This window comes from Myotis myotis, unplaced genomic scaffold (assembly GCF_014108235.1).
Source record: "Myotis myotis isolate mMyoMyo1 unplaced genomic scaffold, mMyoMyo1.p scaffold_m19_p_5, whole genome shotgun sequence".
In the NCBI taxonomy this organism is placed as follows: Eukaryota; Metazoa; Chordata; class Mammalia; order Chiroptera; family Vespertilionidae; genus Myotis; species Myotis myotis.
In genome coordinates this window covers 96,255,509-96,280,692 of record NW_023416357.1, presented here as the reverse complement: position 1 = coordinate 96,280,692, position 25,184 = coordinate 96,255,509, and the positions used below count along the sequence as shown (strand labels likewise).

General features: G+C 49.5%; 2 protein-coding genes across 5 annotated transcripts in view; one reads left to right on the top strand and one right to left on the bottom strand.

Moving 5' to 3' along the window:
- The first annotated feature begins 32 nt into the window (after positions 1-32).
- On the top strand, positions 33-23,832 carry PMM2 (phosphomannomutase 2). 3 transcript variants are annotated; one of them, XM_036310950.1, is made up of 9 exons: positions 39-165; positions 2,818-2,883; positions 7,763-7,874; positions 10,456-10,532; positions 11,928-12,019; positions 15,398-15,497; positions 15,608-15,683; positions 16,858-16,973; positions 22,581-23,832. In XM_036310950.1, the coding sequence occupies exons 3-9, from the start codon at positions 7,778-7,780 to the stop codon at positions 22,680-22,682; spliced, it is 660 nt and encodes a 219-aa protein (XP_036166843.1). In that variant the 5' UTR covers positions 39-165; positions 2,818-2,883; positions 7,763-7,777; the 3' UTR covers positions 22,683-23,832. The 3 variants fall into 3 exon arrangements, with proteins under 3 accessions (XP_036166841.1, XP_036166842.1, XP_036166843.1); XM_036310948.1 differs by lacking the exon at positions 2,818-2,883 and having other exon boundaries at positions 33-165; XM_036310949.1 differs by lacking the exon at positions 2,818-2,883 and having other exon boundaries at positions 33-165; positions 22,517-23,832.
- Positions 8,661-25,184, bottom strand: part of CARHSP1 (calcium regulated heat stable protein 1) — a 29,352-nt gene continuing 12,828 nt past the window's right edge. For both annotated transcript variants that reach the window (XR_004967804.1, XM_036310953.1), the window contains one exon: positions 8,661-8,943. Coding sequence is in view for 1 of the 2 variants with exons in the window: in XM_036310953.1 (XP_036166846.1) it covers positions 8,931-8,943 (13 nt within the window). In the remaining variant the exon portion in view is untranslated. The remainder of the gene's footprint in view (positions 8,944-25,184) is intronic.

Genomic DNA, 25,184 nt, shown 5'->3' with positions numbered 1-25,184 from the left:
TCCCGGCGTGCCCTGCAGCACGGAGGCTGGGCCCGGAAGCCCGGGGCCGAGCTCCAGGAGCTGACGCTCCACGTCAGCTGCGGTCTAGGATCCGGAGACATGGCTGCGCCGGGCCTCGCGCTCTGCCTCTTCGACGTGGACGGGACCCTGACGGCCCCACGGCAGGTAGGCGGCGCCCTGCGGACTGGAGGCGGCGGGTGCAGGGTCTCCCGCGGTCCCCGGACGGGGCCAGCGACCACCCAGGGTGGGCACCGAGGGGCGGCGGAGGACCGCCCACCTGCTGCAGGGATGAGACGGAAGCCTCAGGGCGCTTGGAGAGGGGACGAGAGGGAGAAACTTGTCTCCGGGTGGGAAATGCAGCGCTGGACGCGCCGTAAGCCCTCGGTTTGGACCAGCGCGCTGCCCCCCGACAGCGATGTGCCTCCTCGTTCTGTCACCTGTGGGACGTGCCCCGCACCCTGATATGGAAAACAGGTTCCTCGGCCAAACCGGCCGAGCAGAGTCTCCGCTTCTCCTGACACCTGTGCCTTTAACCTCGGAGCCTCAGCATCTGTGTTTAATAGGGACTTACCTGTGCCATAGGGGGTTTGTGAGGGTCGAATGAAATCAAATAAGTTCATGAAAGTACCTTTGCTTACAGTAAGCTCTGTTGAGTAATAGTCCTTAAGTGTTAGCACCATCACCCCCTTCTCCAGCCCCTGCAGTGGGTCTTGGATGATCAAAGAGCCCTAGATGGGCCCAGCTGGTGTGGCTCAGTGGTTGCGCATCGGCCTATGAACCAGGAGGTCACAGTTGGATTTCCCGTCAGGGCACACGCCTGGATTTCAGGCTCTATCCCGGGTTGTGGGTGGGTGGGTGGGGTTGTGAAGGAGGCAGCCGATCAATGATTCTCTTTCATCCTTGATGTTTTGCTCTCTCCCTTTCCCTTCCTCTCTGAAATCAATAAAAATATTTTTTAAAAAAGAGGGAGAGACCTAGATTGTTACAGGCTGCCTGTTGCGAACCTCCCTGGACTGTGGAAACTTGCCTCCCGCTTGCAGATTTTGCTACTATGGGCACAGACAGGATCCACGTTTGTGATGCAGCTCCCTCTGACCTCCTCCTCCTGCAAACCGATCACCCAGCACCAGCCGATCCACTTGAGGCCCAGATGGCTTCCCTGTCTCCAAGTTCTGTCGCTGATTTTGGCCAGGTGGTAGCAGTGGTGGCTTCAGAATTCCACATCAAGTGTGTGTGGCCTCACACATGTCGTTGTACCTTTCCGAGCCCCATGCTCCCTGTGCCTAGTGAAGACACCCAGCTGCAGGTTCTCCAGAGGCCCCTTTGGACTCTGAGATCAGAGATTGGCCCGCACTTGTGGGTTGTTAAAAGCCCCTAGTGGTCTAGAGCCGAGGCTAGCCACTCATTGTTTGTCAAGAGTCTGAGAGCAAATACTCTTGTCTTCGCTGACCATATGGTTTGTAGTAACTGCCCAACTTTAATGCAGAAGCAGCCTAGACCATATGTAGACACAGCGTGGCTGGTGTTCCAGTAAAACTTTATTACAAAATCACACAGCTGCTCAGTGGGGTCCATTGGCTGTAATTGTCTGCAGTGGTCGGCAAACTGCGGCTCGGCAAACCGCGGATCGCGAGCCACATGCGGCTCTTTGGACCCTTGAGTGTGGCTCTTCCACAAAATATCGACTTCTGCACATGGGCCACGAAGTTTCAATTGCACTGTACATGCAGCCCGCACGTGATATTTTGTGGAAGAGCCACGCTCAAGGGGCCAAAGAGCCACACGTGGCTCGAGAGCCTCGGTTTGCCGATCACGGGTCTAGGATTTACATCCTAAGCCTTTTTACACACTATATTTGCATGCTCTCAACCTTTATCCTAAATAGAATAGTTGTTACTATCCTTTGTTTAATGTTTTTGTTGACTTTTTTTTTTGAGAGAAAGAGAGAGAGAGAGGAAGGGACGAGGGGAGAGAGAGAGGAAGGGACGAGGGGAGAGAGAGAAACATCAATCAGCTGCCTTCTGCATAAACCCCCGACATTGGATCAAGCCCACAACCTGGGCATGTGCCCCGACTGGGAATCGAACAGCATCCTTTCAGTACACGAGACAACACTCAGCCAATGGAGCCACACTGGCCAGGGCTACTGTCCTTTTAAATATAAGGAAACCGAGACTCAAGATCATCTTGATGGTGAAAACGGTGAAGTGATTATAGTTACAGGATAGTCACAGAAATGTAAAGTACAGCTTCAGGAATAATAGTTAATAATATTGTAATAACTATGACTGGTACCACATGATTGAATGAAACTTGTTGGAGGAATCACCTCATAAATTATATAAATGACTAAGCACTGTGCTGGGCACCTGAAACTAATATATATACAATATTGAATGTGAATTGTAATTGAAAAATAAAAATTTTAATACAAAAAAAAGAGATTGTCTTGATTTCACACAGCAGATCTGGTACCAGTCTCTGAGCTTCAGAGCATTGTATTTGCTAAGTTTACCATTTTCCGCCATTTTTCTAAGGTAGAACCGACGTGCCATTCAGGAAAGTGCTTTTGATTATCTCAGAAGGAATCAGGTTATATAAGCATAAAGTATGAAATGGCAACCAGGCAACCCACATTGGAAGCATGATATTCTTTGCAGTGACCATAAATCAGTTTAATACTCAAAAAAATTGTAATTTAAAAAATAATTGTTTCTATGTGCTGGGTACTCTAGGTAAAAAATAAAATTTTAGTAACAGATCTATTCATTATCCAACTTTTTCCTTCCTCAATAAATGCATTCACACGTTGATAAGCACAAGGAAGTAGAAGAATGGGTTATCTTTTCTTGGAGCTGCTGAAACAGGATATGATTTAAACAGGTAAACTCTAGTTAGAATGGAGTCCAGAGCTTTGCACATTTCACTGTTTTAGTAGAATTTTGTTGTTCTGAGTACTTTCCTAAGAAATGCCATTTCATCTAAAAACAGTTGAGATTTGCCCGGCCAGGGTTGAGCATCAACCTATGAACAGGAAGTCAAGGTTTGATTCCTGGTCAGGGCATATGCCTGGATTACAGGCTGGATTCCCATTATAGGGCGTGCAGGAGGCAACTGATCAATGATTCTTTCATCATTGATGTTTTTATCTCCCTCTCCCTTCCTCTCTGAAATCAATAAAAATATGTTTAATTAAAAAATAAAAACAGTTGAGACTTAGAACAAAAGCCTGCAAAAGAAGGGGGGCTTAAATTTGGGTGAACTGTTTTCCAACTTTCTGTCATGAGAAATTTAAAATATACTGAACCACTGGAAAAGTAGTACATAGAACAGCCAAATCCCCACCACTTAATTTCAACAGTAATTGACATTACCTTCATTTTCTTTTATTTTTTAATTTTTGCTGCACCATTTCCTAGGCTGCAGTAATCATAGTACTTCACCCCTAAAATTTGAGCTTGCATCTCTAGAGGACAGAACATCTATCGTAACCACAGTATCATCATCACACCTAAGAAAACTCACCAATTCCCTAGTAGTGCTTAGTCCAGGGCTGGGGAACCTTTTGTCTGCTAAGGGCCATTTGGATATTTATAACATCATTTGCAGACCATACAAAATTATCAACTTAAAAATTAGCCTGCTATATTTGATCAAACATTTGATTAACTCACCCCTAATGCCTTGGCAGGGCCAGACCAAATGATTTCAAGGGCCTTATATGGTTCGAGGGCCAGACGTTCCCCACCCCTGCCCTGTAAAAGGCCAGGTAGTAAATAGTTGCGGCTTCATACATACATACATAATACATACATACATAAATAAATAGTTGAGGCTTTGTGCAGGCCAGGTGGTCTCTGTCACAACTACTCAACTCTTGTTGTTGCCACAGACACTACATAAATGGGTGGACGCTGACATAGCTGTTCCAGTCAGACCTTCCAGAAAAACAGGCAATGGCTCATTGTGGCCCATGGTTCCCATTTTGTCAACACTTCTGTTCCATTCACTTTTCCTTAATTGTCCCAAAAGAGTCTTTTTTCCCCAGAAGGTGTGTTTTTAACATTTTTCCACCTTAATTTCAAGCTTTTGGATCTTGTTCTATGTTTTATTTTGTCTAGGGTGATGGATAAAGAGTTCCTCGTAATTAGCAACACAGCATTATTTGGTAACATCACAATAATTTTGCTCTAAAGATCTGTCCTGCCCTACATGGTTTGGCTCAGTGGATAGAGTGTTGGCCTGAGGACTGAAGGGTCCTGGGTTCAATTCCGGTAAGGGGCACATGCCTGGTTGCGGGCTTGATCCCCAGTAGTGTGCAGGAGGCAGCCAATCAATGACCCTCTCTCATCATTGATATTTCTATCCTCTCTTCCTCTCTGAAATCAATAAAAATATATTTAAATACACACACACACACTCACTCTAGAGGCCTGGTGCACAACATTCATGCACTGGGCCCGGCCTGCACCCTCTCACAGTTCAGGACCCCTCAAGGGATGGCCAACTGCCAGCTTAGGCCCACTCCTCACAGGAAGCGGGCCTAAGCTGGCAGTCGGACATCCCCCGAGGGGCTCTTAGTGCTGCTGCAGAGGCGGGAGAGGCTCCCACCACCACCACTGCACTCACCAGCCGTGAGCCCTGCTTCTGGCTGAGTGGTGCTCCCCCTGTGGGAGCGCACTGACCACCAGGGTGCAGCTCCTGCATTGAGTGTCTGCCCCCTGGTGATCAGTGTGCATCATAGCAACTGGTCGTTCCGCCATTCAGTCAGTTTGCACATTAGCCTTTTATTATATAAGACTAGAGGCCCAGTGCATGAAAATGAGTGGAGGGGGTCCCTCAGCCCAGCCTGCCCCCTCTCACAGTCCAGGAGCCCTTAGGGGTGGGAGGCGACCCAGCGATCAGGGGAAGGCGACGGCCCTGGGTGGCTGGGCAGCCAACATCCGAGGCTTGCCTGTGCCTTGGGCCGGCCCCGGGTGGCTGGGGGGCTGAGGGGACTGGGGGACTCCAGAGGCAGGCGCATGGAGTGGCCGGGTCCGCCTGGGGGTGGGTGGGACCTTGCCACACCTGCTGCTCCAGCAGGGCTGAGGGGACTGGGTGCCGCCATATTTGAGGGCGTGCATATCCCTCCTTATTGGCTGTGGGCACTGCCATCTTTGAGGGCAGGGCAGTCAATTAGCATATTCCCACCTTATTGGCTGTAGGTGCCGCCATTTTTTAGGGTGGGGCAGTCAATTAGCATATTTCCTTTTTATTGGCTGTGGGCGCCACCATCTTTGCAATGGCGCGAGGGTCAATTAGCATATTTCCTCTTTATTAGATAAGAGATATATATACACACACAGTTTTTTAAAGATCTGTCCTGCAGCAGGATGTGGTTTAGATGCTCTGTTGTGGTCATAAGCAGCTTTATCTTATTTCCTGGTAAAAAATATTGGGTGCCACTTGGAAGTGAAAAGGCACCTTTTACAGCCCATTCACATTGCAGAACAGGTCTGATGGCTGACCACAATACCATTTAGCTCATCAATGTGTACAAGGCTTCTGTTTGAAGATGGAAGTATTGATGCTGCTGTTATTATTAATATTGCATGTTTAATATTTTGCAATCAAAGTCTTCCCCACTTCCTCCCATTCTGACGTCAAAACTGAGCAATCCACTTGAGGGCCTCAGGGACTCCTTTCATGGTCATTGACTCATTGATGCTGCTATTGCAGTTCTAGATTTTTGTCTGCTAGGTCAAGATTCCACTGGAAGATGGAAAAAAGATTGCAATTCATTTAAGCCCTTCTGAACAATTCTGTTTGATTAATCATATGTATGTACTATAAAAAAATTGTTTTAAGAAAAAGAGGATTTAGCTCTAAATGTTTATATACTGAAGTTGACGTAAGTGGTTTGTTTTTAATTTCTGATAACTATGTTTGAAAGATATTCCATGTAAGTGTTACCGGACGGGACTGGGTCTGGAGTGGGTCTGCCTGGGGTGGCCAGTAGTGTGTGGTTTCTTGACTTCATGCAGGAAAGATTTAGCAAACACATCCAAGTGATTTTGAGAGTATGTTTATTAAAGCTGGGACAGTGAAACAGGAAGGGCTTAGGATAGAAGAGGCAACAGAAGAGAGGGCTGCTTTGGCTTTTAGAAATGTTCTAGGAAAGAAGTGGGCCATGCTGGGCTGCAGGAACTCACTAAGAAGTAAAAGTCACAGCAACAGAAGGGAGTCAAGGTGGGGCTGCTGCTAGCTCACTGGGAAGTCAGAGAAAATGGGGCCTTGGACACAGGTTCAGGGGGTAAGCCTGGATGAGCCGCTGCTGCCCACTGCTCCCCTAGTTGCAGTCTTGTGGGCACCCTTAGAGTTTAGAAGAAAGAGATACATGCCTAAGGGAGAAAGGCGTGGGCATGCAGTAGAGAGTGCACCGTGGGTCCCTTGTCTTGAGACTTTTTATCTTTCTTTTGCTAGAATCTTTAGGGGAGGGTCTTAACAGAATATTCGTTAGTTTCCCAGGTGTGTCCTTCAATATATTGATTCATCAAAATGTGGTATAAAGGGGTCAAGGTTATTCCAGGTTATTTTCATTTTTTAAAAATGTCATAGAAGAGGGACCAGGACTGAGGCCAGTCTGCCCCCCAGGACAGTCTGGAATGTGTAAACCATTTGTTCTTAAGTATCCTTGGTTAGAGAAGATAAAACCCTGTGATTCATTGCTCAAATCAGTTGGCCTTGTTTAATTATTTTGTCTCAGTTCCCCTTATTCCACCTGGCAAGGAATTTCCCTAGCTTCTTACTATCCTGCCTCATACATGTACCATTAAGATTACTAAAAGTAATGATATAAGACTTTTAAAAAAATGTGTTTTTATTGATTTCAGAGAGGGAGAGAGAGAGAAACAGCAGGGATGAGAGAGAATCATTAATAGGCTGCCTCCTGCACACCCCTTGCTGGAGATTGAGCCTGCACTCCGTGCACTTACCCTAACCGAATATTGAACTGTGATTTCCTGGTTCATAGGTCGACACTCAACCACTTAGCCACACTGGCCAGGTGATATCAGACTTTTAAAAATTCATTATGATTTGTGTTAATACAGGGATATCTTTTCATCGTAGTTTATAATTTCTCTTGAACTAGCACAGTTTGGGATTTAACAAGTATAAACTATTACCATTGAAACCACTGTTTATAGATAGGAGCATTTCTTATAGGAAAGACTAAAAAAATCTAGTTATCTTTTAGGGGTGTTTTGTTTTTTGTTTTTTTTGTATAATTATAATAAACCAAATCCAAACTTCCTCTATAATCTGATTGTTATTTTGTTTTAAAGTCAACAACTTAAATCCATAAATATAGCATTTGAAAGGAAGTACTGGATCTGCGTGTGGCATGGAATGAGCACCACATGAAAACACATGTCACTGCAAAAGCCTTAGATTGAGTCCCCTTGTGTTTCAAAAAATGAGACCTACTTATATATGTATATGCATGTAGCCAAGTATATAAGTGCATAGAAAGTAACTGAACAGTACACACAGCTGTTAATATATTGTGTGTTTTAAATGAGGTAAAAATGAGTAAAATTTAACAAGTTTTTTCTGGTAAAAAGTTGATGTCTCCACAAATTATAGATGAAATATTTGGACTTGTCTGCGGACCTAGAAATGAGATTGGCATGTATGCAAGTAAAGGTTCTATAATTCTTTCAGTTTTAGTCTCCTGATTACTTTATGGCTCATAAATTGTATTTTCCTTTGTGAAATGCAGAAAATTACCAAAGAAATGGATGACTTTCTACAAAAATTGAGGCAGAAGGTCAAAATCGGAGTGGTAGGCGGCTCAGACTTTGAGAAAGTGCAGGAGCAGCTGGGAAGTGATGGTGAGTTATACACTGCTAATTACATTTTTGATAAAAGAGTAACTTCTTATGACAATATTGAAACCCGTAGCCATGGAGTATCATAACTAACCCTCAACCCTCATCCCTGATTCCTTGTTGGGGGAACATGCTCTCTGTCTTTGTTTTCCCGTTTTTCATCCTGTAAATAAATTTCTGGAGTTGCTGATGGAGCACTTGGTATGCAAATTCATGGGTAGATTCATCTGAGTCTTTGCCTGTCATACTTCTTGTCCCATCCACTGCCCTGTAGCCTCAGCTCAGGCCCTGTCTCCTGACTGTCCTCACCCAGCTGTGAGGTGCCCTCTGGGTCTAGGGGCTTCCTCTCTGTTGCCCTAACTCAGGGTTCCCCAGAGTTCCCTTAGTCATGAGTCAGCCAGACTCCTCCCCCACCTACTGAACCACAATCCCCAGCACAGGACCCCAGGAAGCTGGCGATTCTTATGGGCTTTCACTTCCAGCGACTCAGTAGGTCTGCAGTCTGGGGAGAAGTATTTTAGCAGCTACGCAAGAGCTTCTAATGCCCAGCCTGCTGCTGTAGCACTCCCTGATTATTGGAAACTGTCTGGTTATAAATTTGTCTTGAAGACTAGGGCTGTGGATTATTCATCTCGTAGCCCCAAGGCCTCCCGGTGCCTGGCCTATAAGAAAGAGTGGGTGGAAAGGTAGATGAATTGATCATTCTTTTCATCACTGTTGACGTTTTTATAACCAAGCAGAGTTCCATCCACTCAGCGCTGCAGGTATAGCCAATTGCTCTGACACGGGTGCAGGGAAAGAAATTGGTGTTTATTGTATAGCACTACACAGGGGGACCAGGCAGCTTGTGCTAGAAAACCTGAATTCCCGATGGTTTACCGACAAGAGGTTTTATAGAGCAGAAATCATGAGTAATCGTGAGTAAAGAGTCCAGGGTGGTGGGCTGTGTCGATGGTCAGTTCTTACGCAAGCTTCAGCACTCTGACTTATTAAGCTCCTGGTGGCATCCTGTCTGGGTCTTGAACAGGGGAGGTCTGTAAGACATCTTGGGGTTGTGAGTCAGTGACATGATCTTAAGAGCAGAAAGAAAAGAACAGAGCTGTACATTTCATGCTTAACAGGTTATATTCTTCTGTTATCTTTTATTTAATTGATTTTAGAGCGATGAACGGAGAAAGAGAGAGAGAGAAACAGGGATGTGAGAAACATCGATTGGTTGCCTCCCGTACATGCCCTGACTGGGATCAGACTCAAAACCTAGGCATGTGTCCTGACCAGGAATTGAACCCGCAATCTTTCGGTTTATGGGATGACATTCCAACCAACTGAGCCTCCCAGCCAGGGCCCTTCTCTGTTATCTTAAGCAGACATATATACATTTTGCAACTTGCTTTACAGGCAGGCTACAGGCCCTAGGACATGAATACATTCCAGTGCAGCTATGACTCTTAAGAAGAGCTGATTTCATAACTAACTAAAGCTACATTCTAATATATCTAATCTGCTATGATTTGGCCCAGACAATTCTCTGTCGTGGGGCTGTCCTGTGCACTGCAGATGTTTAGCAGAATCCCTGGCTCTGCCCACTTGATGCCAGTAGCACCCTCACCCCCAGTGTAACAATCTAAATGTCCCCAGACATTCCCAAATGTCCCCTAGAGACAAAGTCACCTCCAGCTGAGAACCACTGTTCTAGATGTAATACCTACCGTCCAAACCTGAGCAGGCTGTGTTTCCTGGACCAATAGAGAGCAATCTCTGTATTCCTTTTAAACTCTCTGTTCCCTTTACCTTAATTTTCCTCCTAGGTGCTCTGCTCAGAAACACTAAACAACATAGTAAGCACATGAAGCCTGGAAACTGTGTACCTGGTCCCGATTGCCCTTTCTGCCTCTAGTCGTATATTTACCCAGGGGCTCAGGGGTGTTGTGTCAGTGTAGGACAGTGCCGTGCTCTTCAGTGAGTCAAAACAACAGAATCAAAGCATTCACAAGCCAAAAGGAAGTTAGGGCCCACCTGTGTCAGAATCACCTGGGGAGTTCATTAAAATACCCCAGCACTGGGCCTGGGAATCCGCATTTTAACAGCACTTAACGTTTGAGAATTCATTTCGATTTGGGTGTGTAGAGTCTCCAATTCTGACTACATATAAGAACCACCTAAAGAGCTTTCTTTTTTAATCCGATTTTTAGCCTGGCCCCGGCAGAGTCTGACTCAGAAAGCAGAGCCTAGAAGTCTGCACAGTTGCATCGTGCTGGTGATGCTAATTCCCAGGAGGTTTGGGAGCCGCCGTTGGCTCCCATCTTCCTTTACAGACAGACAGGCTGACGGCAGAGGCGTGACATGGCCCATCACCGAGTCTCCCATCTCCAGCCTAGTGATCATATTTTAAATATGTAATGAAGAGCCTTAAAAAAATAAACTTAATGGAGCTTTTTCTCACTCTCCCAGTCTGTGGAGATGAGGTGTTCTTTCAGAGCCCGCACTGGAGTTCAGCAGTTTATTGGTGATACGTGTTAGTCAAGACATAGAAACACAAGTTCCCATTCATTGCATTCTGAGTTTTCTTTTGTTTTGGTTGCAGTGGTTGAAAAGTATGATTATGTGTTTCCAGAAAATGGCTTGGTGGCGTACAAAGATGGGAAATTCTTGTGTAAACAGGTGGGTTCTTGAGTATCCAACTGCTGAACCGCTGTCTACTACTAGTGAAATGTTTTCCAAAAAGGTATTTGACACGGCCACCTCTGGGGATGAGGGACAGGGTGGGAATGAATCTTCGCCCTGTATATTTTTACATTTGGAATGTTGAATCATGGAACTGTTACATATTCCAAATTGTTATCTATATTTTTAGAATTGTTTTTTTTATTTTATTGATTTTTTACAGAGAGGAAGGGAGAGGGATAGAGAGCTAGAAACATCGATGAGAGAGAAACATCGATCAGCTGCCTCTTGCACACTCCCCACTGGGGAAGTGCCCGCAACCAAGGTACATGCCCTTGACCGGAATCGAACCTGGGACCCTTGAGTCCGCAGGCCGATGCTCTATCCACTGAGCCAAACCGGTTAGGGCTTAGAATTGTTTTTTAAGGACACTTAATCTAATATTTCTGTTGTGATAGCAGAGGCTGGGTCAAACGGCGTCACTACAAGCGTATTAAGAAGTACTGTATACTTAATACTCTTGTCAGTATTAAGATCATTCTGTTCAGCCCTAACCGGTTTGGCTCAGTGGATAGAGCATCGGCCTGTGGACTCAAGGGTCCCGGGTTCGATTCCGGTCAAGGGCATGTACCTTGGTTGCGGGCACATCCCCAGTGGGGAGTGTGCAGGAGGCAGCTGATCGATGTTTCTCTCTCATTGATGTTTCTAACTCTCTATCCTTCTCCCTTCCTCTCTGTAAAATAAAATAAAATAAAATAAAATAAAATAAAATAAAATAAAATATATTAAAAAAAAGATCATTCTGTTCAAATACGATATCTGAGAAAGCCACAGTGGAACAAATATATTTTGTGTCAGTATTTTGATTGAATAAAAGCAGCACCAATAAACTCTGTGAGCCTTCCATGAAGCATTTGAAAGATAATGAATACAGAAATCTTGACTAAGGAAGCAAAACATGCTTTTGACTGAGCCCTTTCCGGTTTGCCTTAGGGCAGTGATGGCGAACCTTTTGAGCTCGGCGTGTCAGCATTTTGAAAAACCCTAACTTAACTCTGGTGCCCTGTCACATATAGAAATTTTTTGATATTTGCAACCATAGTAAAACAAAGACTTATATTTTTGATATTTATTTTATATATTTAAATGCCATTTAACAAAGAAAAATCAACCAAAAAAATGAGTTTGCGTGTCACCTCTGACAGCGTGTCATAGGTTCGCCATCACTGCCCTAGGGTCTCAACCCGAGAACAAAGGGAAGGAAGAGGAAAGGTGGTGAAGGCGTCATCCTCACTGCCACAGCAGCCGGGTGGCCCTGACTGACAGCGGCTGACGATCATTTTAAAAGTGCCTCCCACTGATCAGGTAACTCCAGTGTCTTCTTTATCGTAGAGTATCCAAGGTCACTTGGGTGAGGCCCTAATCCAAGACTTAATCAACTACTGTCTCAGCTACATTGCAAAAATTCAGCTCCCGAAGAAGAGGTGAGTTTGCTTTTCGCAGAGGCTGCCAGGAATGTGGAGGGACGGCATGGGGTGGGTTGGTGCTCTTTTAAGAATCCCTGAAACCCTTCTGTAAAGCCAGGGGTAGAAGAATGAGTATGCAAATAATGGCACGTCCACTTGATGGAAATTGAAAGAACATGCTTTCAGAGGCGACCAGGTAGGGGAAATGCCTGTGAGTCAGCAATGTGGAAAAGCAACATAAACCCCAGGCCGGGAAGTCTCAAACTGGAGGCCCGCAGAACAAAGCCCACACAGCCAAGTTTGCTTGGCCCACGGTTCAACCATACCTGAATTAGCTGCGAGCATCTAAAAGTCTGATTTCACATGTTGGAATGTCTGGATTTCAGGCTTTTGCTGCACCTGGAGACCCGACAACTGGATGCCCACATAGCAGCACTCCCCTGCTCCCGCCCCCAGTCTTTCACAGGCCACTTCTCCCATCTTTCTGACTTCTGCAGGCATTGGGTTTAGGGACCTACCTCTTGGATTCTGTTATCTCAATTCCCATTTTTATTTATTTTAACTTTTAAATATTTATTGTTTTCAGAGAGGAAGGGAGAGGGGGAGAGAGATAGAAACATCAATGATGAGAGAGAATCATTGATCAGCTGCCTCTGAGCACCCCACACGGGATCACACTCCCCACACTGGAGATCGAGCCGGCAACCGAGGCATGTGCCCTGACTGGGAATTGAACTGTGACCTTCTGGTTCATAGGTCGACGCTCAACCACTGAGCCACACCAGCTGGGCAAATAACAATCATGTACATACATGCCTACAGTTAAAATATTGACAGGAAATGGACACTTGTTCACAGCGGCTGTATCATGGTGGTGAAGGTACCGGTGATTTCTTTGAAAGACTTTTCATTTTCTTTTCTGTGTTCAGCACTTTATATGTGACACCTTAATGATCAGAGGGAGAAACATTTTTAAATGGCATTTAAACTTCAGAGCAATACTGCACTTTGGTTTCTCCTCACCTGAGGATATTTTTTCCATTGATTTTTAAAGAGAGTGGAAGGGAGGGGAGAGACAGAGGGAGAGAAACATCAATGGGAGAGAGACACATTGATTGGCTGCCTCCCGCACAGGCCTCCACCTGGGCTGGGGCTGAAGCCTGCAACCAAGGTACGTGCCCTTGACCGGAATTGAATCCGAGACCCTTCAGTCTGCAGGCCATTTCTCTATCCACTGAGCCAAACTGGCTCGGGCGGCAATGCTGCACTTTGAAGACTAGCAGAATTGATGGGACAGGTGCCCCTGCTCAGCACCTCCACTGAGAGAGAAGGGGCTTCCCTTTCCACAGGGGTCTCATAGGATGAGACGGGCTGGACCCAGCTTGCAGCTGGGTGAGGGCACATGGGCATCCATTATCTTGCTCTGTCTACTTTTGTGTATATTAGAAATTCTCCATAATAAAAAGTAAAACTGCATCTTACATCCCAGGCCAGCTCAGTCTTTCAGTTAAGCCTTAAGGAAGGATAAAAAAGGCAAGCAGAATCCTGTCCTGACAGGTGTCACCTCAGGAGGGAGATCCGTGTGCGGAGCAGCAGTTCTGAATTAGCGTGACATGGTTGCTGAATTCAAGAGGCAGAACTGAGATCCAGCTTGATCGGCCTTTGCCCACATTTCTCAGCAGTACTAGCTGTCGCAGTAAGACTTCGGTGCAGAGTTGAATGCTAGGCAAACCGCCTAAATCCTGATATTTAGGACAGAAGGCTTTCTAAGATGTATCGGCTTCCCTTCGTGCCATGGGAATGAGAGCAATACTGTCCCTGAGTTGGGGAAAATTAATTGAGCTCTTTTTCTGACAGTTTAGTACCCGCAGCCCTAGGGTCGCCCTGGGAATGGTCCCCAGTCCCCCGCTCCCCAGTGTACATGTGGAAGGTGTAGGGGACACAGCTGGTCTGCACCAACTCCGGGACCCCCGGGGGAGGGCAAGGGGGAGGGTTAAAGTGTCCCAGGTGCACTGCAAGGTAGGCACAGCCGGAAAAGGAGCTGGGGTCGCAGTGTACTGTGAGTACTCACTGCTTCCCAGTATGCAGATGACTTCTGCATAAACTGGAACATGTGGTTTTCACAAGACCCTTCAGAGGTAACCAGAGTGGGTGCCAGTAGCCCCTTTCTGAGGCTAGAGAGGGCCCAGAGTCACCCAGCCCAGTAAGAGGGGCCTTGGCCTTGCACAGGGTCCTCGCTCTGCATGCGGCCTGTGTCCTCAGCATTTACAGATGGTGCTGGCTGGACATCGGGGCTGTGGGGCGGGGATAGCAGAGGGTCCAGGGAGAAGGAGTCGGCCTCACAGGCGTCCCTGCTAGAACCGGAAGACACTTCAGAGAACACCGTCTGTAAACAAAACACTTCGGTCTCATTTGTCAGAATAAATAGCTTCCAGGTTACTTGAGTTTTTAAGAAACTCTTTTTGAAATTCAAACTGGAAACATGGTGGGGAAAAGTGCTTTTCTAAGAAACCCCTTCATTTGAGGTAACTTAAAAAGGGTCAGGCTGTTCTCATTTTCTGTCAGGTCAACCCGTCAGAAACAGCCTGCCAGTGGGTGACGAGTTTCCTCAGTTCCTGGGAGCTCGTGGGTGACCCTCAGAGCCTTTTCCTGGGCCACGTTGCTTGGTAAAGCAGTGACTTCAGGAGGTCCCTGGCCGAGTTGTCTGGGACATACATTTTCAAACTCCTCAGGGAACTTGGAGAGCTGGTCATCATTTGTATTGACTTTTAGACTCTCTGCCCAATGCCAGCCCTACTGAACAGAATAAAATGGGAGTTTAGGATTTCTGTAGCCACGTCAAAATAGAAAAAACAAAGGAACAGGTGAAATTAATTTGTGTTTCATTTAGTCCCATATATTCAAACTACACTTATTTTAACTAGAGAACATAAATCATTATTATTGATGATTACATTCCTTTTCTTACTAAACCTTTGAAATAGAATCTCAGTTCAGATGAGCGGAATTTCCAGGCTCATAGCCGCACGTGGCTTGTGGCTGCCAGGAGGCCCCGCCCAGCGGAGTTGGATCACACCAGCCTCTGCCTTTTGGAATCGCCCAGCTTTTCAGCCCGTCTCTCCATCTAGAACAGCCGTGGGCAAGCTACGGCCCACGGGCCGCACCCGGCCCGTTTGAAATGAATAAAACTAAAAAAAAAAAAGACCGTACCCTTTTATGTAATGATGTTTACTTTGAATTTATATTAGTTCACACAAACACTCCATCCATGCTTTTGTTCCGGCCCTGCGGTCCAGTTTAAGAACCCATTGTGGCCCTCGAGTCAAAAAGTTTGCCCACCCCTGCTCTAGAATGTTGCCCGAATGGGTAATGTATCTCTGTCCCCTTCCTCTCCAGGGGCACTTTCATCGAATTCCGGAACGGGATGTTAAATGTGTCTCCTATTGGACGAAACTGCAGCCAAGAGGAACGCATTGAATTCTACGAGCTTGATAAAGTGAGTGTTTCTGGAGCGTCCTGGGTCTGGGAAGGTAAGAGGTGCCACGTTCTGGCCACACTTACAGTGTGCAACACAGTAGACAGCCGGTGTCTTTTTGTTTTTCCCAGAAAGAAAACATACGACAGAAATTTGTAGCAGATCTGCAGAAAGAGTTTGCAGGAAAAGGCCTCACGTTTTCCATAGGTATTGTATGTTCAGGCTTTGCCGGGAGTGTGTGGTGGGCGGGTGCGTGCCTGAAGTTGGACTGTGCCGTCTGCAGGGGGGCAGGACTTCAGGAGCAGTCCATCCGTAGGAGAAACCCACCCCCTGTGTGATGGGCCGGGCAGAGACTTGCCCTGCTAGGTAATGGCCTCCAGCTGCTGGGCTGGGCTGGGCTCTAAGTTCTTACCCAGCAGGAGCCCTCCTCCCTGCATTTCTCCTCCTGGTCAGAAATAAGAGCCTCTTGCATATTAACGAAGAGAAAGAACTTCCCCTCACACCTTTGGGCAGCCAGGCACGTCAGTGAGCTCCACAGCAGAGAAGGGGTGGGAGCCTCTTCAGTGCATTAGACTGAATTAGACGTCAGCTCGGTTGGTTCTGTAAATGAAGAAACTGAGGCCCAGAAAGGAAAGGCTTTACTCACGACGATGGACCAGCACACGGCCGTTTCTGGTGGCTGATGCACTCCTTCCCACGCTCGTGTCTCAGGCTTGTTTTTTTGGTAGAATAAGCCTGTCAAATGCTCAGGCAAGCCGATCTCCCCCATCAGTGCCTATCTCCTGTCAGTGCCGATGAGTCATTACTCAAAGCCCTCTCATTTACTAGCGCTAATGAATGTGCGGGTTGTGGGGAGACGGACTGCAGGGGGAGTATGTGTAATAGATGAGTGGGTGGGCTTTTAAGCATTGCCGAACTGTGAGATGAACACTGTTCTGACACAGCTTTGAAAGGGTTTTTGTTGCGGTGAAAGCTGCCTGTAAATCCCCTCCCCTGTGATTTTCATTGTCCTGCAAGACAAGCTGGATGCAGCCGCGTCCAGGCGTTCTCCACGAGGAGCTGAGGAGCTGAGCGAGTGGGAGCTGGAGGGCAGCACCACTGAATGGGGCTCTTACCAGATCTCCCCCAGCATGCTTCACTCGCTGACAGAGCAGCTAAATGCAGTGCCCCCTCGCTCTGAGGGGTTCTCTGGGTCCCACTTTCAGGTTTTAGGTGGAATAATGTGGGAAAAACACATAAGGTGGAATGAACCTCTAGAACCTAGCCCTAAAGGAGTGTAAGCAGCAGGCTCGAGGATCCAGTCCATTGCACACTCCTTCCAGTGACACGTTGTTAGCCTCCCTTTCACCCTCAGCTTGTGTGTCCCCTCCCCACTTGGCAGGAGGCCAGATCAGCATCGATGTCTTTCCTCATGGATGGGACAAGAGGTACTGCCTGGGACACGTGGAAAAGGACGGCTATAAGACCATTTATTTCTTTGGAGACAAAACCATGCCAGTGAGTATGGAAGTGTTTTTGCGGTTTCATTGTTTGGTTTGGGCTTGAAGGGAGGAAATGGACAAATGGGCTTTTTCCCTTCACCCACACATTCCCCACCCGCCCAGCTCAAGCTGAGGGAAGCGTCTGTCCTCCGGAAGGGTGTGATTAGGGTGGTTAAAGCCCCCTCCCCTCCCTGCTCGTACACCTGACACCTCAGTGGAGGTAAGAATCCAGTGAGCCTACACTTTGGCTTTTGAATTAAATATTGCCCTCCTCCAGTGCCTTCCAGAACACCTGACCCAGGGCTGCTGTCAAATCCTCTTCACATTGCAGAGCCCTTGCCATTCTTTTTCCTCCGTATTTTGTTTCCATTCATTTAGTTCCAAATGATAGGAGACAAGGAGTCTCTTGAGTCTGGAATTTGGGGGGGAGGGGGGGGCCAGTCCTGAGCATCACACACAGGGTACAGGAGCCCCCACCCCCCAGGGGTGTCAGAACCCCCTAGTCCAGGACTAACTCTAAGCTGGAACTGGGAGCAGAGCCCGGTGTTGAAGGGCAGCGCCAGGAGGAGGAGTCCCTGGCGGGCATTTCCCTGGAGCCCTCTGGCAGCCGAGCAAGGCTCTCCTCAGGACAGGCGGGTGCCAGGACATTGTCACCGTGAGGCCCGAGGGAGGCTTAGCGCCAGGGGTTCCTGCCCAGTCTCAGGCTCAGCGTCTCCCTTTAAATTCCTCCCGCCCTCTGTGCCCTTCCGTGGTTACCTTGCCATCGGGCGTCCTGGGCTGTACTGCACTCAGCAGGTGCATCATAAATGCTGCATAGAGAGTTTTTTAGCCCTTCACTCTCTGGTCCCCTCCAGAATTCTTGCTTCCTTCAGCTAAGATCTATCCCAGGTGGCCTTGCCTTTCAACATAAAAGGCGCTTCTGGATACATAGTTTCGTGTCCTTTCTGAATTATGAAATGGAGATTCAGAAAGGGTAAGTAACTTGCCCGAGCTGGGAGCACCAGAACAAACTCCCTGCTCTTTCAAGAGTGTGCTTTCCCGTCAGCAAACCCTCTCCAGCGAGTGAGAAAGGTTCTAGTTCCCAAAGGAACGCTGTATCGGCCAGCCTTTTCCTACTGACAGAGAACCAGTTTCTAGTCACATCCCGCACCCAGCACTCCGGACGCAGCGGTGCTTTCAGTACCATTTTGGGAGAAGGTAGCTGATGCAGTGACCCCGAGGTCTCAGGAACGGCTAGGAGCTTCTTCAGTCCTCCCATGGGCGCCGTCTGCTGCAGGCTGAGGGCAGCTATCGGACAGGAGAGAACACCTTTCTGTGAGGAGGGGTTCTGTGCGCTCCAGGTCCCTCAGCTGGGACTTTGCACAATGCAGCCTAGTTCTTGAGCAAGTCAGAAAGTGACTTCCCTTGGGAATTCTTCATTTGTGAATTCGTTTCCTAGTCTTTTTAACCGCTACACTGTCACACATCAATTCTGTTTTTCTAAATCTTGCCTGCTTTTAAGAAATGGATACTATTTTTAATGTTTTTATTGATTTCAGAGAGAGGAAGGGAGAGGGAAAGATAGAAACATCAATGATAAGAGAGAATCATCATCAGCTGCCTCCTGCATGCCCCCTACAGGGGATCGAGCCCGCAGACCCGGGCGTGTGCCCTGACCAGGAATCGAACGGTGACCTCCTGGTTCATGGGTTGATGCTCAACCACTGAGCCACACAGGCCAGGGTAAAAATGGATATTATTCCATGGAGGGTCCCCCACCCTCATTCTTAAGTCATTTGCATTCATTGTAGAAAACGAGGAAAGTATGGAGAAGGAAGAATAAGTCACTTGTCGTCACAGCTGATGTGCCTCCCGGGCTTTCCTCTCTGCACAGACATGATCGCACATGTGGGACTCCTGCATGCTCATTGTTTACTTCCTGCTTTTGTTCTCAAACCATATTTTATTCCCCCCACGTTAGTGAGTCAGCTCTGCAAACAAGATGTTAGTGGCCATATAACATTCTGTCATGAGCGTAGTTCATTCACCCGTTTCCCTAGGAGAGGCGGCTTCTTGCTGTTGTAGCAAACACTGGTCAGCGCTCCCACATCATTCTTTGCCCTCAGCTCTGTTCCTCTTGTCAGTGGTTTCCTGGAAATGGGAGTGAACAGTCCAGCATCTCAGCCTTTTAACAACATGTCGATTCTTAAAACTTTAGGCACAGAGCTGTCAAATACTAGCTTTAAATGCTGTTCACATTCGGGGATAGACACTTTGAAAGCTGTTTTCTCTCTGTGTATCAAGGCAGATGTTTTTGCAGCTTCCAGGGAAGTGGCACCTGAGCTAAGAAGCCATTTCCCTGCCGAGCACCCCAGGCTCAGACCTGCTGTGAGTCCTCTCCCGAGACAGCCTCTGGGACCGACGCTGCACCAAGGGTGCCGCTGCTTTGAGCCCCTCCAGAGAGCAGAGTAAAGGAGGAGGCCTGGGCCTTGCTTTTCTGAGTACCTGTCAGCTATGAAACCCCTCACCCTTCCCACCAGTCACAGACCAGGATCTGAAAACCCAGCTCTAAGTTCCGCTTCCGGCCGGGGGAGACCTGGTTTGCCTCAGGAAGGAGATGGCCAGGCACGAAAGACGCGCCCCGAACTGCTCTGCCTGGCGTTCCAGGGCTGCAGCTCACCGGCACACACTGCGAAGCAGCCACATGCAGGCAGCACGCCCTCGAATTCCCCTTTCCTCCACGTGCCTTGGTGGGCCACCCAGCAGTGGTCCCAGGACACTGGGCACCTTCCAGCACTTACTGTCAGCTCAGCTCTTAGGACATCCTGGGCCTCTAGAGCCCGTAGCTTTTATTCCTTATTGAGGTGCTTGTACAGCCCCCGCAGTGACTGCCCCCTCAGCCAGGAGAAGCCCTGCTCCGCACTCTGAGGGCACAGCCCTCCGCTCTGTGCCCACGACAACCAGACGTTTGACAGATGCTAGTTAAACTGACCTGAGGTCGGCGTCCACGGGCAGCAGGAGTGTGACCTGCAGGCGACGGAGTCTGTCCGCCCGCAGGAGTGTCGCTTCCTCTTAACACGGTTTCCTCTTGGTCTCCAGTGTCAGGATAATCGGGGTTCACTTCTGCAACAGTGTGTGCAGAACTGGGGTGCGATGGGGACTGAGCCTGCTCAGCCCCTCCCCCGCTGTCTGAACCCTGCAGACACCGCCTTAGGCTTCACCGCCTGGCCGGGTGGGGATTTAAATATTCATGGGCGGTTTCTCTGAGCTAAGGCCTCTCCTTTGGGCCCGTCATTCACTCTAACAAGGTGATCGCTGCCGTTATTCATCCCTTTGCCCCTTCACTCCCTTTATCTTCTCTCAGGAACCGGTTTTGTTTGGATCCTGGAAGCTGAGCTTCCGCAGCCCGAGCCACTCTGTCTGAGGCCTCACTGCTCCAGAGGGGCCCTCGAAGCTCAGTGCTTTGGCTCTGCTGCTGCCTCCCTCCGACTCTGGTTTGCAAGCTCTGTGTAGCCACCGCGCTTCGCTGCCCTCTGAAAGCAAGCGGAGCTAAAAGGGACCCAGCAGCCCGGCCCAGCTGAGGGAGGTTTTGATTCTCTAGACCCGGCTTCCGTGGGTGAATTACACAGTAGCTCCCAGCCCCATCCCGGCAGGACCAGGGGAGACTCATGCAAATTAGGCATCTGCCAGGCACACATCTGTCCCCAAATGTGACATCCTCTCCAGGGAGGGGCAGGCACAGCTGTGAGCCCTCCTTCCTTCAGTGGCTCACGGTGCACCCTGGCTGGCGGCTGGGAGCCCCTGGCTCCACTCTGCTTCCGTCCTTACCCCGTTCCCCGAAAGACCCTGCTGTAGGCGAGCCTCATGTGGCCTGGAGTGCCGCTTTCTGGTGGCTTCACAGGTCTCAGGTCCTGACCATGGTCTTCAGACCCTCCGGGGCCTGGCCCTGCCGGCCCTTCCAGCTTCCAGCCCTGCCTGGCAGGTTCTGAGAGATGAGCTGCCTTCCCCGTAGGGAGCCGGTCACACGTTTGTCCCTTCCCTCCCTCCAGGCCTCTACTCAACTGCCCCTCCCTGGTCACTCCAGGTTCCCTTCGCCTCTGTTCTTTGCAGCTCCTTCCCATGTCCAGGAGCTGGGAGGCAGCCCTTGTGTCGTTTTGTGGGTTTGTTGTCACCCTGTATCTCCAGTTGCTGAAAACATCCAGGCAGGGAGCAGCTGGGTGAGAGGTGACTACTGACTGCCCCCTCCTGAGTCTGTGGCACTGGCTTCTTCTGGACGCTGCAGGAGTTTGTTTCCCCTTTGAACGTAGTCCTCTGTGGTGGTGTGTACCTGCCAGGCCATTTCTGAGAGAAATCTGGCTTTTCTAAAGTCAGAGGAATTACCAGAAGTGGTTCCACAGCTACTTGTTTAGGCAGCGGATACAGGGCCTCTGGGTGACCAGACGCCCCAGGCTCCCGGGCGCACTGGGAAAAGGCATTCATGGCGCAAGGTCAGGGACTCCTGACATGGCCCCTCCACCCAGCACACCTTGGGCCCGGCCGCGGCCCCTCCAGAAATCGTGAACTCACTTCCCCTGGGAAAGTGTCTGCTTGGGGCTGGTTAATCTTCAGGTGAGAGAGCAGGAGTGATTTCATGGGTCAGTCAGCCCTTTAAATGTCAGGTTTTCCGACAGACTCTTTATGAGAAAAACCCATGTTCTCAGCTGCTATTTTCGTTGTATGAAAACTAATTGATTTTTCTCAAGATTTGGAGTTAGATTGCTTATCGAGTTTTATGAGGAGAGCTGTCCCCCCACAGCGCTGGGCAGGATGCCCGATTCATTCACCTGAGACAGCAGGACTGGGACCCACAGTCACGGCGCCCCGCCCTCCTCCCCCGCAGCAGCGTGTCAGGTCCTCCCAGGTCCGGGCCCTCAATTCCGGAGTGTAGTGCCCCAGATAAAGCACTGTGAACACCCAGACAGCCGAACAGGGGCTGCTGCTGGTTCTGCCACCGAGATTGCTTTCCGGCGCCTTACCCAGATCCCATGGTCTCATCAGCTACCCCCCAGCGCTGCGGGAGATGCCACCACTCCCCACTTTCCAGGTGGGGAGTTGCCCAAAGAACCCCCCTCATCAGTGGTAGAACCAGGATCTAATCCAGGCCATGTGGCTCAGACAGCCACATGGGGCTGTTTCCAGTTAAATGAATCAAATTCTGTTCCTCTGTCCGCTAGCCATATGGCGAGTGCTCCATAGTCACGTGTGGCACATGGCTTCCGTCAGCTCGGAGACAGGCGTGTCCATCACAAGAAACCTGAGAGCAGGGGATCTGGCTGTGGCTGCCCCGCTCCTGTGGCTCGTTAGGCCCAGGTGCGGTGGGAACAGGTCGATGGCACTGAGCATCCTGTCACCTGCCGAGCCTGCTTGTTTATAGAATAAGCCTTCGGTCTTCACAAGAACACCACGAGCTCACCGGCATAATTACCGTTCCCGCTGAGTCACAGTTCAGGAGAAGGTGACACCCTTTCTCAGCGTGACTGTCTCTTAGTTTCCAGAGGAACGAGGTAACCGAGGAAACCCTCCCTGCCCGTCCAATGGCAGGTTCCTCCTTCCTCTGGTAGCCCTGGCCCCAGGCAATGGCTGTGTCTGCTTCGTGTCTCCGCAGGGTGGGAACGACCATGAGATCTTCACGGACCAGAGGACCATGGGCTACACCGTGACGGCCCCCGAGGACACGCGCAGGATCTGTGAAGAGCTCTTCTCCTAACGCCCCGTGGGAGGGCAGGAAGGCCCAGCTACAAGCCCGAGAGGGTCGCCCCATGGCCAACCCCAGGTCCCTCCCTCCCATGCCCATGGACATTTACAACCGTCCAGCCCAGGACAGACACGTAAAAACACTTCCTGAAATGAAGCACCTGCTAGTGCCGGCTTGGTAGGAGCCTTGAGACCAGGGCACTGTGGTCATCAGCGGTACTAAGCTAAGTGACCTCTGAACTCTTGTGTTCCCACCTCACTTCCTGTTTGAGAGCCACAGACCTCAGCGTGGCCTGTGGACGACTGGCCGGGCAAGTGACAGCTGACCCGACGGAGTTTGCACTCCGCTGGCCTGGTTCACAGGTTAGCTCAGATCCCCTATAGTGAGGGGCTGGGTTCTCTAACCATCGACTTGGGAGACAATTGTCCCAACAGCCCTTCCCCAGGGGCCGGCTCTGAGCCCAGGTTCAGAGAGACTAACGGGTGTCACCCTTCACCAAAGAACCTTCTGCCTCGCCTCCCAGGGGCCTGATTTGCCTGGTTTCTCAGGCATCAGGTGAAAGCCACGATAATTAACAGGGCAGAAGCTGCCCTGTTTCTCTGCAAACCTTTGAATAAATAAGCGCGGGACCCTGGCCCTCACCCTGATTCCAGCCTCGGGGCTGGGACAGCCTTGGTTGGGCCTGGGCCCTCACCCCCTACCTCCCAGGTTCTGCAGGTTTCTCATGGAACTGGAAGGCCCCTCCAGGCCCTGGTCCAGAACAGGGGGGAGATGGCTTGCCCAGGCAACGGTTAACGTCGATTCCCAGCCTCTGGAAATGTAGGGACCCACAGCCCTCCACAGATTGGTACAAGGGCCCAAGGCTAGCTTCAGTCCACAGCGTGACCTCTTCTGGGGCCCCACCAACCCGAATCCATGTGCTTTGCACCCCCCACCTTCCCACCCCCACCAGGTGCTTTCATCACAGAAGAGCCTGGCTTCCCCCCAGAGCTGTCCCCAGGCTTCTAGGCTCTGGACAGTCTGCCCCCCACCACACGGTTGATGTTTTTAGCGGTTCCCAGGACATGCCATCGGTGGCATCTTGTCGAAGTGTTTTGCAAATGTACTGTAATGACCTTTCAAGGTGATGAATAGCAAATTAAAGTGATTGTATTGTTTCCTATTTCTCTGATTATTTTTCATGTCAACCTGTTTGCTCTTCAGTCAGATGGGATACAGTCCCTACCACATAGGTAACTTAATTTCAGTAAAGCCCATTGAATGGTGGGTGTGAGCTATCACTAACTCAGGCAATCCCCCAGCAACCCGGTAAGCAGGACTTAGCCCGACTGTATAGATGAGGATGAGTGAAACCATCCCTCAGCCTCGCAGAGTTCGCAGGATAAAGACCATCACCAGAACCCTAAACGTGCTAAGTGTTGAGCAAGAGGGAAGCACTGAGGTTGCACCCTGAGCAGCCTGCAGCTGGTTAAGAAAGCAGGTCCTGTCCCTGCACCACAGCCGCGGCCGGGATTCAGCCCTGCACTCAGGTCGCTCGGGGAAAGGCCTATGTGCAGGGCGGGGGTGCAGGGCACAGCAGGTGGCTGCGGGAGTCAGGCCTCCAGGAAGGCCTTCTGAGCCTCCTGAGGAGCCTAAGCCTGACCCTGTGGGAGGAACTGGAGGCAGCGAGATGAGATCTGCCACAGCCTGGTGGGGAGCAGATGTGGATTCAGGAAGGGCAGGGCGTAGGTGGCTTTGAATCGCTTCCTTTCCAAGAACTGCTTCCTCTTCCTCTTCCCCCAAGAAGTGCTCCTTGATCTCAGCCCTGCAGGCACCTGGGCTGGGCCTCCAGGCCCCTCCACCTGTCTGCCCTCTGCAGCAGCCACTCAGGTTCTGGAGCTCATTCCACCCCCCACTTGCAGCTGGTTCCCAATATCACCTGCAGCTTTGTGCCAAGGCCTCCCTCATGCCACCTGGGTAACATCCTCTTAGTGTAACATGCCCACAATCTTCATGGTTTTGAGCTAAATGCCTACTTTGGCCTCTCCCTAAACAGGTTCAATGGGCTGGTCCTAATTTTTCCTAATACACTTTTTTTGTTTGTTTTTAGCGAGAGAGAAACATCAATTTGTTGTTCCACTTACTGATGCATTCATTGGTTGAGTATATGTGCCCTGACCCAGGATTGAACCCAAAACCTTGGTGTATCGGGATGACGCTCTCACCAACTGAGCCACGTGGCCAGGGCCTTTCCTAGTACACTCTGAAAAAAAATGTAGCCTTAAAATAAAAATGTTCACCTCTGCACCAACCAAGATCGTTATCCACCTCTCCTGAGAAAGACTGTCCCAGGGCGATCTTCCCAGCCTGACACACGTGAAGACCCTCCCGGAGCGGCCCTGCCTGTCGTCCAGCCCAGCCCCTCACCTCCTCCCGCCCTCCTGGAAGCCAAAAACTCGTTCTCACGGCTCAGCCTCACACAACCAAACTATAAACGCATCCACAGGGAATCTATCCACAAGTGACCAAGTAGCA

What these genes read in the sequence shown, in the direction of transcription:
- PMM2 (XM_036310948.1), top strand. Translation starts at nt 100, where the DNA reads ATGGCTGCGCCGGGCCTCGCGCTCTGCCTCTTCGACGTGGACGGGACC. An exon ending in CCCTGACGGCCCCACGGCAG is followed by an intron (nt 166 to 7,762) that starts GTAGGCGGCGCC and finishes TGTGAAATGCAG; the next exon opens with AAAATTACCAAAGAAATGGA. An exon ending in AATTCTACGAGCTTGATAAA is followed by an intron (nt 15,498 to 15,607) that starts GTGAGTGTTTCT and finishes TGTTTTTCCCAG; the next exon opens with AAAGAAAACATACGACAGAA.